Source organism: Mirounga leonina, unplaced genomic scaffold (genome assembly GCF_011800145.1).
Source record: "Mirounga leonina isolate KUSES-001 unplaced genomic scaffold, KU_Mleo_1.0 Mir_173, whole genome shotgun sequence".
Lineage (NCBI taxonomy): Eukaryota > Metazoa > Chordata > Mammalia > Carnivora > Phocidae > Mirounga > Mirounga leonina.
This window is the reverse complement of record NW_023270447.1, coordinates 62,676,848-62,694,917: the sequence shown is the minus strand read 5'-3', so window position 1 is coordinate 62,694,917 and position 18,070 is coordinate 62,676,848. Positions and strand designations below refer to the sequence as shown.

The 18,070-nt window shown below is 61.8% G+C and overlaps 2 protein-coding genes across 3 annotated transcripts in view; one reads left to right on the top strand and one right to left on the bottom strand.

Moving 5' to 3' along the window:
• CTPS1 (CTP synthase 1) overlaps window positions 1-8,200 on the top strand; it is a 31,454-nt gene extending 23,254 nt beyond the window's left edge. For both annotated transcript variants that reach the window (XM_035018873.1, XM_035018872.1), the window contains exons 12-19: window positions 151-213; window positions 2,134-2,177; window positions 3,434-3,530; window positions 4,571-4,626; window positions 4,730-4,826; window positions 5,321-5,465; window positions 5,932-6,023; window positions 7,298-8,200. In XM_035018873.1, coding sequence (XP_034874764.1) covers window positions 151-213; window positions 2,134-2,177; window positions 3,434-3,530; window positions 4,571-4,626; window positions 4,730-4,826; window positions 5,321-5,465; window positions 5,932-6,016 — 587 coding nt within the window. In that variant the 3' untranslated portion in view covers window positions 6,017-6,023; window positions 7,298-8,200. The remainder of the gene's footprint in view (window positions 1-150; window positions 214-2,133; window positions 2,178-3,433; window positions 3,531-4,570; window positions 4,627-4,729; window positions 4,827-5,320; window positions 5,466-5,931; window positions 6,024-7,297) is intronic.
• A 2,556-nt stretch (window positions 8,201-10,756) lies between these two features.
• SLFNL1 (schlafen like 1) lies at window positions 10,757-15,198 on the bottom strand (the record flags this gene model as incomplete). Its single annotated transcript, XM_035018875.1, has 4 exons — window positions 10,757-11,440; window positions 12,095-12,238; window positions 12,495-12,980; window positions 14,575-15,198. Coding segments are annotated over 4 exons (1,377 nt in total), but the record flags the coding sequence as incomplete, so codon positions are not given.
• Window positions 15,199-18,070: the final 2,872 nt, after the last annotated feature.

Sequence of the window (18,070 nt, the reverse complement as noted above, 5' to 3'; positions counted from 1 at the left end):
GGTGCTTGTGGGGGGGAGCGGGAAAGTGTGAGAGTTTGTGGTGGTCATTCTGTGAGCATGCGGTACGTGGGGTCCACTGCAGGCTGGTGGGAAATGTAGGAGCTGCCTTTTCCGTGGAGCTTCATCTGTGTTTTCTCTTCCGCCTGCAAGGTGTATGCTTAGGGATGCAGTTGGCAGTGGTTGAATTTTCAAGAAATGTGCTGGGATGGCAAGGTAAGTGTTCATTAAAAACCTTGTTAAATCCTTGCTGAAGTGTTTCCTGGAGGGAGTGAAGCCTGGCGCCCACTGGGTGACCGGGGGCCCTGGAGAAGGCCAGGCCTGGCTTTGAGGTACCTTGTGGGGCACGGCAGAGGGGAAGTGCCGTGTGTACAGAGGGAAAGTTCCACTCCTCTGCGCAGACCTCAGGAAGGAGGGGTCACAGCCGAGCACGCAGCCTGGCTCTCTGCCCCTGCATTTCCAGCTCCGGAGCTGCCCGCCCGCCCATCACCATGGCCACCATCCCTGAGCTGGCTGAGCGAGGAAACTCTGGCCTGCGTGAGGCTGTGCAGTTCTATGAACTTGGGCCCCGGAGCTGGTCAGACCTGGGCCCAGCTTCTGACCCTCCCTTATGGGGGGTGATTTTAGATAAGTTACTTAGCCTTTCTGGCTTCTGTGTCTTCTGTAAAATGGGGTGATAGCGGTACCTCCTTCTCGTGGTCGTAAGAACCGAATGAAATAATGCATGTAAATAGTCCCAGCACGGTGCCTGGCAGATAGGAAATTCTCTGTGCCTCGCCAACTCTCCAGGCCACCCGAAGGCCCTGTGGCTTCCATCAGCGTTTCATCATGTCTCAGAGTGCCGTGGGGTGAGTGGACTTGGCTGGCTGGGGTTCTGCTCCCTGTGGTGCATCAGATCATCCTGCCGTGCATTCAGCTCTGCCCAGCAGGGACCTCCAGATGGTTCTCTCCACGGAGCAAGACTCATCATTCACTCATTCAGCCGAGGCATGTCACAGCGAGGCGACCTACTGGCTTCCAAAATGACAGGCCCGGTGTGCAGGCACTTACCAAGCTTGCTCGTGTCCCAAGGCCCAGCGCAGCTGGTGGGAGAGGGGACCACACAGTGCGACTGCGGGGGCGAGGCTCACTGGGGCCACCGACGGAAGAGCCCACACAGCCCCTCTCGTCTCTGTAGCCCAGCTGACAAACACGAGGTTTTCAGAAAGACCTTAGACGTTGTAAGAAAAAGAAACCAAGCATCCTGAGGAACGTGAAAGCAGTCTGGCTCCACAAGGGACGAGTGGCTCTCCCGCGGCCAGCTTACTGTTGGGATTGGGCTCCTTGTAGACGTTTCCGAGAGGCCGCCTCCCACTTACCGGAGGGCGTGGTGGCCAGTCCAGGCTGCATGCCCTTTAGTTCTGGCTCCTGAGCCCCTGGCAGGTGCTGTCCTAGCCACCCGCCGCCCTAGAGCTGGCCCTTTGGGCACCCTGAACCCTCTCCCGGCCACAATCCGTCGCCCACTCGGGTCCCCAGGTGGGTGGGTGACCTGGTGACGAACTTACCTTCAGCTGGGACCTGGCCCTGGTAAGGCCTAGGAGGGAAGGATACCGGGCCTGTCACACACAGGGAGCCGGGCTGTACCAGGAACTGGGTTCTTTTCCTTTTAGTCTTTAGTGGTTTTGCTTATGGCTAGACCATAAATTCAGTAAGGGAGAGGAAGGAAGATCAGTGAATTCCTGACTGAGCTGCTGCGCGAGGCGGTTGGGCAGGGCGACACGGAAGATGCCGAAGAGGAGAGAAATGTGTTGTCCGTCCTGGAGAGAGACACTCTGAAACGAGAAGGGGAGAACTAAGAACAGTGTACAAACGGTCATAAGGAGGCAGTATTTAAATAAAGATGATGGGGTTGTGCCACTGGGTTCAATTTCCCCATTTTGTGCGGCTTGACTTCCAGAGAGCTCACAGATGGCAAACATTCACCCGTGTGCACTGAGTACTTCGTGTCTTAATGTTATGCCTGGTTTTTGTTTGAATCACTGAACGGTCACTTGGAATTGGGGAGGGAAATTGTAGTTTAGAGCTTAGGAATGATACTCGAAAATAATCACTGTTGTTTATAACTATTTTCATAACATAAGTACTTCGATTTTTCAGATGCCAATTCTACAGAGTTTGACCCTAAGACCAATCATCCTGTGGTGAGTCCAGTGTTTGAACCTCATGAGGGCTTAGAAGGGCGTGGAGGGGGCGTTCATGAGAGCACTTAGTGCTCAGACACAGGGAGGAGACCCCTGGGTCCGTCCATGGAACCCTCAGACCAGATGGGAAGAACTTTTATTTTTCGTAGTGTAATTTCTCGCTTCTCTTCCCAGTTTGCAACAGAAAATGTTTAAGACAGGTATCACGCCAGCCAACCAGGGTGGTTCCTGGTTAGAATAATTCTCCATCCCCGCTCCCCCTGGCCCCCAGGAGAGCATAACACTGCTGGGAGGAAACACATGGGCCCTACTGTGCACCAGGCGCTGTCCTCACCACTTCACAGATACTCGTTCATTTCCTCCCCGACAAGCTGGGGAGACGGGCATGTTATTCAAGACCCGAGGAACGTGGTTGTTGAACGAACATGTTTAATGGTAACTAAAGCTTTTGGAGGCCCGCATCCCTCATGTGAGGTCTCCGGTCAGAGGAATGTGGCTCCTGGGGAGGGACAGCGCCTTTATTCATCTTCACATCTCCCACCCGGGGGTGACAGGTCTGTTCTTGATACCAAAGATGCTGTGATAAACAAGGTGGACAAAGCTCTTGATCTCAGGGCATTTAAACAGCATCAGTATATGCTTGTTGACTTCAAACTGAACTTTGCTCAGACGAAGAGCTCAGGAGGAGAAGAGCGAAGGGTTTGAAGGGTGCAGCCTCACGGTGGTGGGAAGGCAAGGCCCAGAGACGGTCCTCGAGGCCAGGAGGTGCTCAGAGGAGCCTGGGACTGAGCCGTGTGCTGGGCTGTCGTGGCTCGGAGGCCTCGCACTCTGTGCTGCCCACACGTTCACCAAGCTCTGGCTGAGACACGGCAAACCCTGAGAAGCATTCCTTTCCTTTGAGCAGCTCATCAGTCCGGTGGAGGAGACATGTGTTATAACCTATCCGGTCTCACATCCGTGCTGCTGGGTTAAGTCTCCAGAACGTGCTGAGGCCCAGCAGCCCTCATGATCCAAAGCGCTGGGGGCAGGAATGGCCAAGGGTGGGGGCAGCTCAGGATAACAGGCTGAAGGCTTAAGTCCCTACCCGACACAGGTTATGAACGATGAGAGGAAGGCCTCTCCTCCAGCGGCAAGCGTCTCTGAGCAGGGGCTGGGGGTTAGGGCTGCTCACAGGCCCTTGTCACTCAGTGCAGGCGGTCTGTCTGCTAACGGAAGCAGAGTGTGGTAGTGCGTGTTTGTGTTTTGAACACCCCCAGGTCATAGACATGCCAGAACACAATCCTGGGCAGATGGGCGGAACCATGAGGCTGGGCAAGAGGAGAACCCTGTTCCAGACCAAGAACTCGGTCATGAGTAAGAGCTGCCTACCCCCTCCCCCACCCCCCGCCTCCGCCTCCTGCACGTCCAGGACACACGCCTTGGGCTGCTGCTGGGGCTCCGAAGAGCCAGGCTGGCTTTTTGGGTTTTGTTCTTGCTTTCGAGTTTTTTTCCCCTTCCTACTCCCGTCCTTTTAGGATGCGCTATAATAGCCGAAGAAGCAGTGTGGCTCTTAGAGAGCGCACGGGCAGTGCGCTCAGGGGCCCGGGGGTCTCGGGTGCGGGCGGCTCACGGGAAGGAGGCAGTGAGGTGCAGTCCCCCGCAGTCCTTCCCCTAGGCTGTTCGGGGGAACCGAATTCAACTGCCAGGGGTGGCAGGTGCTGTCCGCCAGAAAGGCAGTTTTGTGTGGGCCAACCGAAATCGTTTTTATTCTAAAAGTAACAGGCGCTAGAGATTTAGGGAAAATCGGGAAGAAAATACTTGAGAATGGCTGCAGTCAGTCTCCTTCTCTTGCTCACTAGGAAAATGCTGTCTTTATATTAGCAGGGCCCCTGTGTCTGTCACCGTTTGAGTCAGTTGAGTAGGCGACCGTGCAGTGCTCCCAGCTCCGTGCTCTGTGGACTTGGGGACCCCCCCCCCACCGCGGCCCCTGAGCGCATGCAGTGCCAGTGCCACGACGCTCTGCGGACCGTGGCTTACCCACACGGCTGCCCCGCAGGCCACCTCCGCAGCTCTGGAAGTGTCTTTCTAGGTTCAGCTGTCTGGTGCATCCTGGTGTGTTTTCCAGGGCAGTTTCCAGCGGAAAGGGCTTTGAATCGCAGTAATCATGCACTTGGGGGGCGGTGTGGAAACGTTGGTCTCTGTGACAGTTTTTCCTGGCGTGGTCAGAAGCGTCAGAGCCCAAGGACAAGTCTAGGCTGCGCTGCTGCGGGCAGGTGGCCCTAGTTGGCAGGAGCGCCCAGAGCCGCCTTCAGAGGCCCGGCCGCGTCGGTGGTGGGAAGGACACTGGGAGCAGGATACGGTTGAGTAGGTTCGTGAATCAGCATTCTTTGCATCAGCCTGCTCTCTTTTGCCAGGGAAACTCTACGGAGATCCCGATTACCTGGAAGAGAGGCACCGCCACAGATTTGAGGTGAGGAGTTGAGCTTAGTGACCTTTCAACTTTTCTCCTGCTGGCGACTCTGGAAACGCAGCAAGCTGAGAGGTCAGCCGACTTACTCTTCGTGTGCCTGCAGGTGAATCCAGTCCTGAAGAAGTGTCTGGAAGAGCAGGGCCTGAAGTTCGTCGGCCAGGACGTTGGGGGAGAGAGGATGGAGATCGTGGAGCTGGAGGGTGAGTGCGGGGTGGCCGTCAGGGGTGAGGGGGGCTTAGCAGGTCCGGGTGCGGGGGCCTGGGAGCGCTGACCTGACGGCCGGAGGAGGCAGCCCCGTGCTGCTGGGGGTGCTCTTGGGGAACAGGCGCCCGGGGCCCCGGGGAGCCCATCCTCCCGCAGGCAGCGCTGCGCTTCTGGCCTTGGTCCCCATTCTCCAGAATGAGAGCTCGCCCTTGGTCCTTGAGCCCTGCTTCTGATGGGAGGAAGCCGGGGAGCAGGGCCAGCCGGGCGGGGACCTGGGAGAGGAGGGCCCGTCAGCCAGCAGGGCGACAGTGTGCGGGGCCAGGGCGTCTGCTCCCCCCAGCTTTGGGGCTGCCTTTACCTGCATTCCCATCAAGATGCTAGTTTTAGGTAATTTTAGGGTCTGTAGAAACGTGAAATATCTGACAGGGTTTGCTCATCTCCTGTGTTCTATGCACGTGACAAAAGTGCTGCTTTGGCGTTTCTGTTTCAGATCATCCCTTCTTCGTTGGGGTTCAGTACCACCCTGAGTTCCTGTCCAGGCCCATCAAGCCTTCACCTCCGTACTTTGGCCTCCTGCTGGCCTCCGTGGGGAGGCTCCCGCATTACCTTCAGAAAGGCTGCAGGCTCTCGCCCAGGTGCGGTCACTCTTCTCTAGTCTGTCGGGGGGGCCCCCGGCTCGTCACAGCGGGCGTGCTGTCCTCCGGGGGGTCCCTTCGGGCTGCCTGTGTGCCGCCTGGAGCTTCCCCTGCGCGGGGTCCGGGCCGTCAGTATGGCACCTGGCCCCCGGGCTCGCGTGTGGCGGCGTGGCCCTGGGTCCGTGGGCCGCTGGCTCTCACAGCCCCGGTGGATCCCTGCCTCGCCACTCCCTTCCTTCAGAACCGGTTCCTCACTCTGAGCTGGGGGTTGGAGTTCCAGGAGTGAAGTACAAACCGAACGTGTAGCTTCCCTAACTAGAAGAAAACCCCTCTGCAGCTCTGTGCTCAGTACGTGAGGCAGGAGAGCATCTCCCTGATGCCTGCTGTGTGCGGACGAAGGTCCTGTGGGTCTGTGGCTAGGGACACAGAGAGGAAAGCGTGTGAATAAACCATCCGAATTCCACAGGGACACCTACAGTGACAGGAGTGGAAGCAGCTCCCCGGACTCTGAAATCACCGAATTGAAGTTCCCATCAATAAATCATGACTGATGGTAACGTAAGTGGCATTTCTCAGCTCTAGTATCTTCGTTCGTTTGAATGGTGATTACGCTAGAATTGTAAGCTGTCGTGAAAGTCTGATGTTGAGGATTTTATCTGCCAGAGTAAGGTCGGTGTGGGTATCAGGTGGGCGAGGCCTCCCTGAGTTACAGCGTCGGTGTCCCCCGGGCCTCGGGGCTCCAGTGCAGGGCGGAAGGGACACCAGCCACTGGGCAGTTGTCTTGTTGCCAATTGTGACATTCAGGTGCCAGTCTGATCAAACCTGGGGAAACTGGGCTCTCAGACCCTGTTATCTCATGTAGCCATAAACTTGGAGAATCTTGAAGGAGGTGACCGATGTGATAGAATGGTCATGTTTGTAGAAACTCAGGCTTTCGTCAGGAAGTGCTTTAAAATTGACACAACATACAACACTTATGTTGATTGCTGCTTATTCTGGAAATCCCTTAAAATCGGAACGCTTATTGGGCAGACTTGGAATGTCAGTCTTCACAGTGACAGCGTTTGTATGTTCCTGACGTGGGTGGTTGCGAGCCCTGCCGTAAATTATGTTCAGTGTTACTGTGATGACCGAGTGAAGTGTGTTCACCTGCTGGTGGGAGTACCAGCAGGGGGCTGCGGGGGGGCAGGCGTCTGTGGGGTCTGAAAGGAGAAGCAGGGATGTGGTGTGGTCCCACAGGTGGGGGCCACAGCCCAGCGGGGGAGAGCTCCCGGCGTGCGGCCCAGGCAGGGGACCTGAGCCCTGCACACCTCGAGCTCACCACAGAGGCCTCTGGGCTGTGTGACTGTGCCCTCCGGCCCTGGATGCCGAGCCGCCTGGCCTGTGGCAGCCCCTGCGGGGCGGGAGGCGTGGGTTCACCCCCCCCCCCGGGGGGGGGGCAGTGGTTGTGTCCGGGCATGGATGCACTCCTCTGTCTCCGGTCTGCTGTGGGCTGCCTGCTGGTCCGGGAAACTGCCCGAAAGAGAAGCGAACGTTCCCAGCCGGGGGCCGGGTAGTCGGTTAAGTCCCGACTCTCCCTGCTGGCGGCCCTGTGGGGAGGCTGGGTGCGTGGACAAGAACGCCAGCATTGGGGTGGAGGAGGAAGCCTCGTACGATCTGGGAAGTGTAGGACTGTGCAGGAATTCCGGAGTTAGCTTCTAATGACCCATATTAGGCTCCTGTTCCTGGTCTTCACGGGGAAGCGGGCATGGTTTGCAGTAGCAGCCGACTATGACCTCTAACTTTCCTACTTGCATATATGTCATATAACTGCTCTTTTTATTTTTAAACAGGGGTGATTCTTCAAGAGCACCTTCGGACTTTGAGAGTTTACAGCTTTGATTTTACACTCAACTTTTGACACTTCCTTTAAATTATGTTTTTATTAAGATTATTTTATTATGGGGGAAAGGTATTTGGAAGACTTTGTGACTTGCATGTCCCATCCTGTGTGCCGGCCCCTCCCCAGTGCCGCCCTGTGTCGACACCCCACGTGGTCTCCACGGCGCTCCGCCGAGGAGGGGGGGCCTCTGGGCGGGGGTGGATGACGCACGCGCCGGGGGGGTGCCCAGCAATCACCTCGTTTCTCCAACTACCTCCCGTCATCGTGGATTCAAGCGTGCAGCCCGTTGCTTCCCCTGGAATGCCTAGACCACAAGGCGTGTGCCCCGTGGACCGAGGAGGGATCAGTTAGCGAGTGCCGACGACACTTGGTGCTGGTAACCCGAGGGCATTGCTTGCCACCAGGAGCGGTGAAACCGGAAGCAGCCTCGGCACTGCTGCTCTGCGGGGCCTCTCGCTGCCCGCGGTGGCGGGGACGCGGCGGCCAAAGGGAACGGTTGGTTTGGTGTCACGTGGAACGGCGAGTAGTCTGTCTCTCTGAAGAGTGGTTTCAGGATCCCTGTCCTCTGGCCGCGAGTCCCTCCCTGGGGCTGGGAAATACTCCTTGCATCAAGGGGTTGCTTAAAAAAAAGAACAAAGAATCTTTTGGGGAAACTGCCTCTCAGAGCCTCTCCTATATAGACAGCTTTGCTCGAGGGGAGTTTGTCCTTCCAGAATGGTGTTACTGCCATTGAACTGCAATTGGAAAAGCTATTTTCTTAACGTGGTGTAACCGTAGGCACCGCCGCGTGCCCGCTGTCCTCCGGCTAAGACTCCGTGTGTACTCTAACTTAAATAAATGACGCAGAACAAGACACGCCTTTGTGTGTCATGCTCTTTATGTCGCGGCCGGGCGGGAAATGTCTCGGTGCGGTCCTGGACGTGCCCATGTCACCTCCGGTCCGCACCTGGCTGTCCTCGGTGGGGGCAGCCTTAAGTGGATGAGCTGATCGTCTGCTTAAAAACTGAGAGGAGCCTTTCTTTTTCGTGGGAAACCAGAATTTCCCCCAAAGGCTTCAAATTCGGGTTCCCAGCATACAGAGATGCAGAGAAGCGTGGGTGCTGCTTGGTTGTGGGAAAGAGGGGAGGCCCGTGTTACTCACGGGGGTCCCTCCCTCTGCCGGGCGTGGATGGGGCCTTCGTGCGTGTGAACCGGGAGCGGCGGGCCGACGGTTGTCAGCCAGCAGGACCGCTTTGTCCGCCGCTGGTGCTCTTGTCCCCCGGCCTTCTGCGTCCAGGGCAGTGTCCCGAGTGGTTTCTCCCCAGAGTGACATCAGCGCCACTGACCCTGCGCTCCTTGGGGCCTGTTGCTGCCGTCCGCACCACCCGCCCTCTGGCCGCTGAGCCCGCCTCCTCGTGAGCTGGCTCCTCCGAACAGGCCGAGGCCGGGGCTCAGGCTGGCTTGCCCGTCCGCGGCCAACCGCCGTGCCTCGGACATTCGAGAAACCGGGCTGGGGAGAAGAATGTTCCTCCGTGGTTAGCGCAGCTCCGTGGGGAGATCGGGAGAAGCAGCGGCTTCCCTGCGTGCCTGTGCTCCCCGGCTCCAGGCCGCCGTCCCCGCTGGGGCCCCGAAGCAGGAGCTACCGCGCCACCTCCGTCTCCGTCTCTCGCGGACCGAAGTAAAGCGTGTCACTCACGGAGGTCTTCACGCCTGGCTTGGCGCTTGGGACGCGGCTGACGGGGTGGATTCCGAGCCCCGTTCGCGCCCGGTGGGCTCGGCCTGAATCCTTCCCGACGTGCCCACGTGGCAGCGCCGCGCCGTACAACGCTGAGGGCTCGGTGGGCGAGGGACGGTTTGCACACGTTCCCAGGCCCCAGCTGGCCGTGGTTAAGTGCTGGCCGCTCGGGGAACCCTGTGGAGAAGGGACCCCGGCTGGCTGTCCGGGGCCGGTGGAGCCCCAGCAGCCCTGCGCCCCCCTCCGCCCCGCTGGCCGAGGCAGCGGGCGCCCTGGCACTTCCACCCAGCCGGGCCGGGGCTTAGCGGCCTGGAGCAGCTCACCTCGTCTTTGTCGCCACCGGCTGTGTCCCGGGAGGGGCACTTCTGAGGGTCGTGCTGCCCGGACCAGCCTCTAGCCTGTGCCCAGCATGTGGACGGGGCTCACAAATGCCCCCGACTTCCTCAGCAGCACATCCTCTGTGCGGTTCTCAGGGAGCCTCTGGAAACTTGGTTCCGGCCCTGCGTTTGGGTGACCGGGGAGCCCAGCGGACGAGCAGCAGGAGTTGGGTAGTGACGTGCCACGAGACCGGCCTCCCTTGCTGGCGCGGTTGGTAAGTGGGAAGAGCGAGTCTCCGAGCAGCCGAGCCTGGCACAGGAGGGGTCTCCTGGCCGACGACCCAGGGGCTGCAGTGCCAGAGCTGCTCCGTCTACTCCGGATGCGGCCAAGGACCTCTAGCCCAACGACGGAGAGCGGAGCAGCGCAAGTGTGTTCTGTGGCCGTCCTGTGAAATGCCCTGTTTGACCAGGTGCCACGCTCTTCTGGTGGCTTGGACCCTAAGCTGGGTATTGCTCGTTTCCCCAGCAGGTTGCTATTTGGCATCTGTGACCTGTCAGCCGTGGTTTAGGTTCTGAACGTTAGCAATGAACAAAACAGACCCAAATCCCTGTCCCCGGAAGCGTGTATTCTACTGTGGCGCAGGGAACACAAGGAAAGCTAGAGTGTGACTGACATGTGTGCGGAGGAAGGAGGCCAGAAGCAGGCAAGGGGGAGGGAGGTGTCATCTGCAGTAGGGCGGGTAGGGAATTGGCTTTCCCCTCCACTTGAAGGAGGAGCCCAGAGGAAACAGCAGCCCTGCAGCTCGGGGGAGCAGCCTTCCAGGCGGGGAAGCACCCAGTGCAAAGGCCCTGCAGCAGGTGTGTTCGGGAGACAATGGGTCTCTGTAGCGGGAACACCCGAGCAAGGGGCAGAGGGGCTGAGGTCAGATGGGCCAGGTTGTGCAGAATTGGGTAGCCCGCTGTTCGGAATTTGCCGCTGATGAAATGGGGAGCTCCTGCAGGGCTTTGGTTGCTAGCATGGCATGATCAGATGTTGGCTCGGGAGTGTCGGGCTCTGCTGGTGGAGATGAGGGGGGGATCCTCACTAGTGGCTGGAGGGTGCTTGGCCTGGAGGTCCCACCCTGTGCAGGTGCTAGTGGGTGCTGGGGAGACATAGGACGTCGGTCTGATGATGACCAAGTGCCCCTGCTCCCTGTGCATTTCACTGTCTTACAGATGAAGAAGCTGAACAAAGAGGTAGCAGTTTGTCCCCCCCTCCAGGGGACCCGGTCTGTAAGGTCGAGCTGGAGTGGATTGCAACTGTCGGGGCCCCCCAGCTCTGGGTGGGAGGAGCCCCCAGGCTGGCTCGGCCTCCTGGACAGAGGTGGGCTGGCCATGGGACTCAGGACTCAGCTGTGTCCAGTGGGCTGACTGCGCGGCCGAGAAAGAACATCCTTGCCCCAGGTGCATGTAATTTATTCAAGAGCTGGGACAATCACAAGTTCCAGCCAGCCCAGGGTCGGGTGCCCGGTGACTGAGTGTGCCTTGCCATTGGCAGAAAGGCTTTCCCAAGAGGACACGTTCCTTTCTGGCCCGTCTCGCCGCTGGGGTCAGAGACCCCAGCCCGGGCAAAATGAGCGTCTGAGGGAGTAGGGCAGTCCCTCACAGCTTGGCCCTGGGATGGCTCTGGCCGAGTTTTTAGCAGTTCTTTCTGGAAGTAAGGTTCCTGGGGGCTCAGGCTAAGAGCAGTTCCTCAGCTCCAAAGCCCGGGGTCTGCTCAGGATTGAAGCCTGCCCTCGGGCTGTTGTTGAAGGAGCGTGGACGGCTGCGCCCCCATCCACCTCCGAGCAGCCCAGATGGCTTTCAGGGCGAGGACTTGGCTCACACAGGCAGTCCCGCATCTGCCAGTGGAGCTGGCCTCCCCTGCGCCACTCTGTCGCCCGCCCGCGCGCCGGGGCCCTCACAGGACGCAGCATGTGCAGGAGACGGGCGCGGGCTGCTGCAGCTGCTGCCTCAGTTCCTCCTTCTCTGCCGTCAGCACCTTGAGCCTCTGCTCCAGCTTGCTCAGCTCGGCCGCCCACTTCTGCGGGTGCCACAGAGGTAGAGGTCCATGCTGGGGCCGCCGGGGGCCGCGCCCTGCCCCCGCCTGGGGTTGAGCCGATGGAGGAGGGCGAGATCCAGGAGGGCCCTGGGGGGCCTACTCGAGGCCACCGGGAACCACATGGGCCCGGCGAGGTGCAAGCCAGGTCCCTGGCCCGGCCGCCACCCCTGACATGTCAGCCCTGGGTCTTGAGGGAAGCCGCCCGCCCGGAGGCCTGCCAGCATCCCAGACCCCGGGCTGACCCACCCTCTGGAGCCTCCTCGGGTCCCAGGGGCAGACCCGGGTGGGCCGCCGCCCCATCACGTCCTTCCCTCTCTCGCCGGCAGCCCCTTGCCCTCCACTGCTTCTCTGCCACCTGATGTGGCCCTCTTGAAAAGGCTTTTTCTTGGGACTGTGTCCAGCACTTACTGCCTCCTCATCGTAAGGGCCTCGCCCCAAATGCACTACAGTCTTTGGGGTGGTCTTCAGCCTTCTCCATATGCCACTCCCCCGGCTCGGCCAGCCACACGATGCCCCCGAGTGTGTGGGCTGCTTTCAGTGCAGCCCTCCCGTGTTCTGGCGAGTGATGGGGCACCGGGGGAACCTGATGGCATGGCCCGGACTGCGCGGTGAGGGGCCCCCACCCTGGCCGCTCACCTGCCTGCACCACTCCTGGATGGCGTGGCCGGACAGCGGGCCCTGGATGCTCCCGTCCCGCCGCAGGAACACCTCCCCCTGGTCGGTCTCGTAGAGCTGCGGCTCGGCCTGGGCCCTGGGGGCGTGCACGCTCAGGCGGATCACCTTGGTAAGGGTGACAGCGACTCTGGCAGGCACTGCGGCCCCCCCACATCCCGGGGCTCCCTCCCGGGGGCTCCCGGAGCAGCCTGGGGGCGGGACTTCCAGCCTCTCCTCCCGTCACTCTCCCCGGTCCCCTTGGCCGCCGTCCCCACCCAGCCCTGCTCAGCAGAGTGGAGGCGGGCCCTCCCTCGTTGAGTCGGGGGTGGGAGGGGTGGGGGGGGACAGGCCAGACCCCGAGAGCTTCCTGGCGGCGGCTCACCTTGAGCGGCGCGTCGGAGGCGGAGGTGCTGACCACCGGGATGAAGGAGAGCGTGTAGGCGTCGGGGAAGACCTGGGGCTGGAAGCCCTGCAGGATGGAGTCCACGAGCAGGCGCACGCGGTCCTCGTCGTGGTGGCTGCAGCGCACGCCCTGCACCAGGCCGCTGTCCTCGACGCCCACAAACAGGCTGCCGCCCTCGCTGTTGAGGAAGGCGCACACGTAGCGCCGCAGGTGGTGCTTGAAGGCCAGGCTCAGGTACTCGCCGCCGCCGCGCTTGAACTCCACGCTGCGCGTCTCGTTGCCCAGGAAGGCGCCCTGGAAGAGGCGCTCCTGGCCCGTTATCTCCTGGTGCACGATGGCGCTGTCGGAGCGCGTGCCACCCGGCTGGCCCCGGGACCTCTGCAGGGCCCGCCCTGGGGTGCTGTGGGTGGGTCTGGGGTTGGGGCGGGGGCTCGGGCGGCTGTCCTTCTCCTGCTGGGGCGAGGGCTGAGAGTCAGGAGCCCCGAGCCTGGCAGCGAGGGGGACGGGACACCCCCTTCCGCTCGGGGGGGGCCCAGCCGCTCAGCCATCCTGATGCCCCCTCCCAGCGGAGGGGCCTGATTCTGCCCACCGTCCCGTAGCCAGGGCGGGAGATGCGCTGAGGCAAGGGTTTGACCCGCCACCGCTCCTTCCCGGGGCGGCGGGGTGCGTGCTGGGTACGATGCGCTCTCCTTCCCGGGGCTGGGAGCTGGAGCTGCTGTGGCCGAGCTCTGCCCACCTCGTTAGAGGCGGGCCTCTGAGGCCCAGGGCCAGATCACTCCAGGACATACCTCAGCAGCCTGAGGTCCCCTGTGACAGGTCTCTGAATTGTGAGGGGGGATCCCAGAAACCCACCCCCTTCGTGGTCTCCCTGAAACGCCTGCCTGTCGCTTTCCGGACCGCTGACCAGTCCTCCTGAATCTCAGCCCTCCTCCAGCCCTCCTGAGACCCTGTCCATGGTTTCTGCTCTGTTCCAGGCCTCTGTGCGTGAGCAGGCTCATGGCCACTGGCCGAGTCTGGGCCTCGCGCGGCCTCCCTACCTCCAGGCTCCTCCCGTCCCATCCACCCTCCTCGCTGACTCTGGCTCCTTGCTGCCTCCCGATCTCCAGCAGTGGTTTCTGGGGCCGGCAGCGCAGTGGGGGCTGGGGCACGGTGGCGAGGGGCACATCCCTACCAGCCCCGCGGCTCCCGGACAAGACAGTTCATCAGAAACATGAGGAAACTGTCACACAAACATGCAGTCAGGCTCACAAAGCTGTTCACTTCCGCAACAATCGAAACACCACAGAGTTCTCATCCCCAAAGAAAAGGAAAACCAAGACCACCTGTCTCACAGAGTGTCCTACCTTAGCCACAGGGAGTTGACACTCCCTCCCATCCCCCCTAAAGACCACCCCACCCCCCACCCCCCACCCCCAGCAGCCTCCCTGCTCTGCTTTGGTCTTGCAGCCCTTGGCGGCCCGGACCCTGCGCTGTGGCCCAGCTTTCTTCCTCAGCTCCTCGGCAGCCTTCAGCCGGAGCTCCAGGGCCACCAAATGGCTTGCTCTTCTGCAAATGGGACATTGCCCCTCACCATGCCCCCTGCCTAGAACGTCCTTCCACTCCCTAAATCCCAGCTGGGATTTCCGTTCTTCTGTGAGATTGGCCCGCAGCCCGCAGCTGGGCGACTGGCTGTGTCCGGCCCTGCTCAGCGCTGAGGGCTCCTGGCGGGCAGGGCCCAGCCCTTGCTCTCCGCCTCACCGCCTGGCCTGCAGCGGCCCCGCCGGCGGGCAACTGCAGGAATGAGGTGCGCCAGGAGAAAACACGCGTCCCCTCCGGCCAGAGGACGGAATGCAGAAGGACCCCGGGGAGGTGGGGGGTGGCCCGCACCGTGGCCTCTCTTCACAGGCTTCCAGGCTGGAGGCAGACCGCAAGTGCCGCTCCTCCTGGGAGGCTGCCAGTCCGCAGAGCTGTTCCCGGCTCCTCGAAGACACGCCGCCACCCGCCGCCCCTGCGCCCCAGCACAGCCCGGCCGCGCCCAGGCTTCCCCCGCCCCGCGAGGCTCCGGGCAAGCCTCACTTACCGCCTTGCGGCTCCAGGGCCCCGGGCCCTTGGCCAGCACCAGCTCCTTGCCACGGGCCGCCAGCTCCTCGGGGATCTGGTGCTCCTCCAGGGCTGTCTGCAGGCGCCAGGGGAGGGAGGCCAGCGTGGCCTCGTGGGCGGCCACCTGCACCAGCGCACAGGCCTTCCGTGGGCGCCTCACCACCTCGATGTGCTCGCGGGCCACCGGCAGCTCCAGCCGCTCCAGGGCGTCCCGGAGCAGGCAGGTGAGCACAGGCACCGAGAACTGGGGGTTCAGGTGGCCCACATAGAGAATGTGCGTGCTGGGTGCTGTCTGGAGGCCCGAGTCCTCAGGCGGGGACTCGTCCCCGGGGGGCTCTTGTGGGGGCTGCTTGCCTGGGGGCTCCATGAGGGGCTCCTGCACCTGGGTTTGCCGTGATCTCTTCCTGGGGTGGGGGTCTCTGGAGAGGTCTCCCTCAGAAGGGCTTCTGGGATGTTCCTCCTGGGGCCGACCTGGGTCTCGGGCTGCCGAGGCTCCTGGGAGGTTCACACATGGGCAGGGGCTGGGCAGGGCCAGAGAGAGGGAGGGACGGTAGAGGGCCCGCCGAAAGGGGCCTGCCACCCACCCAAGGCCTAGGACAGGAAAGGGGAGTCAGCGGTGAGGCAGACAACAGGGTGTGCGGGCCTGCCCCTCCATTCCACTGCAGGGAAGACCGAGGGGGTGTAGAGGGGCCCCTCAGACTCCGCTCTCAGGGCTGCGCCGCATCCCCTTCTGGGCCGCAGGCCTCCTGTCCTCCCCCCACCAGGCCACAGGCGGGAGGAAAAGCTGCGGATTTCCTGCCCATCAGAGATGACTACTCCCTCCCGGCCCCAGGGGAACCTTTTCAAGGGGCCTTTGGAGAGGAAGCCGTCACCCAGGGCTCCTCCCCGCCTGCTCTGACGCTGGGGTGAGCCTCGCCGAGGCTGTGAACCAGTCAGGGCTGCGCCTGAGGGATTTAGGGCAGGGGCTCCCTGACCCATGAAAGCTTCGGCCCCTCCCACAGATGGCCTCCACACATGCACAGCTAATTTGAGGGGGCTCGTGGCCTGGTCTAGACGGAGTCCAGGAAGCAGAAGAGAGGAGGGGCAGAGCCGGGGCTCCTAAGTACGCCCCCTCCCGCCAGGCCAGGGGCCTCACTCCTGAGCTGTGCACCTTTGGCACCCAGCGGCCCCCCCACTCACCCTCGCACACCTGGCCTCCGCTCTGTGGGGCGGCTGCCACCAGCCTGCATCTTTTCAGATTGGCTCCTTGAGAAGGTCAGGGCCTGGGGCCCAGCACGGCCGGGGTGGGGGCATTCGGGACAAACAGGAACAGGAGGAAGAGGGAGGCCTCTGACCCTCATGTCCTGATGGTTCCCGGGGGAGCGTGGGAGGTGCCAGCCCTCAGCTCCCACAGACCCCTGACCCCTGGCCAGCAGCTCCCCGGGGGCACCTGGGGGCCTGGCGAGGGGCAGCCAGAACCAGAGCTGCGGGGGAGGCGGGCGGGGCCTGCGCAACCCCCTCTGTGATCTCACGGGAGTTGATAATGCCAATGTCTCGGCCAGCCTCACGCCTGGGCTGGGGAAACTCCTCCATTCCCATCCCCAAGGTAGGGACACCTCGTACATCACACGCTACAGTTTGGCTGTGTGCCTCCCTCTGGGCCGCTCCCGGAGTCCCTGGGGCCCGGGGCCAAGGACATACTTCCTCCTCCTGTAATGTCTCTCCTGGCCCCGGTGCCCACGCCGGTCCTCTTCAGTCCCCACCTTCCCGTTCCGTCCCCGGCCCCAGGCTCGGCTGAGCGCCGCCAGCCCGGCCGCTCCCAGCATGAATCAGAGCGCACGGCGCCAGGGCCGGAGGTTGCCGGCCAGAAGAGCCCTGAGCACTCAGTCAAGACCTGCCATCCCTTTTCAAGGACAGGGCTGTCACCTGCTGCTCGACAGGGACCAGGACATGGGTGATACCCATGATGCCTTTATTAACGCAGCAATCTGTTCTTGGGCGGGGAGGGGGGCTTTGAGAAATGCTTTCATTATGCAGTTGCAGGTAGCTGTTCCCACCACGCAGCTTCTGGAAGTCCTGGGAGGGGGGAGGGCAGAGGCAGATGCTTCAGACTGGGGAAGCTGTTGGGGCCGTGCGGGCTGCCCCCCCTTCTCTGGGCAGCCATCCTGAAGAGGCTAAGGGAGCTCTGTTTCCCTCAGGGACAAGCCAGAAGCTGGGCTGGGGCAGCTTCGAGCGGTGGTGGTGCGCGGCTCTGGGATGAGGGCTGCGAGCTCTCCACGCCGCCCCCCTTCAGGCCTGTCTAGGCCCGGCCTTGACGGGCCGCTCTCCCGGCAACCGCTCAGCCGGGTCGTAGCTGCCCAAGAAGGAGGGCGCAGTGGGGTTGCGCTGCGTCGCGGGAACGGCCGGCCAGGAGAGGCGCCCTGACAGACCAAAGCTGTAAGCACCACCAGAGGACACGGCTCCCTTCCCGAGAGGCCTTGCTGTCAGGCCACCCGCCGCACCCGACCGCCCACACTCCCCCTGCTCCTCCTGGGGGTCTCTCCAAACCACCTCACTACCTATTTCCCGGGACCTTTTACCTCCGCGTGTGAAAAGCACAGCCGTCCTGCTTCCTTCCGCGGGGAGGGGTGAAAACGGTCACTGTGAGCACGAAGTACACTTCCACGATCCTATTTCAGATACTGACACGTACGGCAGTGTAACTGGGTTATTCAGGGCATCGCGCTTTCCAAGAGGCCGCCGGGCAGTGGCGGACACAGGCTCCGTGTTACGGGGTTAAGTAGCCCCTCAGTGGATGTCCGTGACCTTCCTGACAGACTCCACTTTGAGCCAGAGGCAAACAACTCTTGAATTCAAAGGTAAGGATGTGAGGTGGACCCAAAGATGAAGGGGGAGAGGGAGGCTACGGATATGGCTCTTCTCGTGTTATCTGGAGAGTGGCCACTTGGTGGCCCCACGTGGCCACGATCCCGGGAAGCACGTCAAGGATGGGTGTCCGGGAGGCCAGGCGAGGCGCAGAGTGCAGGGGCAGAGGTGGGGACTGAGCTCAGCCGTCGTGTGGGAGACGTCAGGACAGCAGACTCAGGAACTCAGGGGAGAAGTGCTGTGCACGCAGCCTTTGCCATCTGGGCCCCAGGGCGCTCCCGTCTTGAGCCCTCGCCTGGTGTATGGCCATCTGCCTGTTGATTCCTGACAGGGTCCAGCCCCAGCCACCCACAGTTGTCTCGGGTCCTGTGCCTTTACACTGGGACTCGTCAGCTGTGGGCTCCTGGAAGCACCCGCGGCGGCTTTGGTGTCGCAGTCCGGACATAAATGTAGTCGTGACGCTTGGCTGTCATGGCCCCTGGACTGGAGGTTTCCAGCTGTAGAGCTTCCCGGATGAATGGGGCGACTTGGGGAATTAGGGTAAGGAGGTGCAAAAAGCGGAGGGATGATGAGGGGAGGGGTGTCTGGGCTCTCCAAGGCAAGAAGGTTCTCCCAAGTTTTTAGCTTTGGTT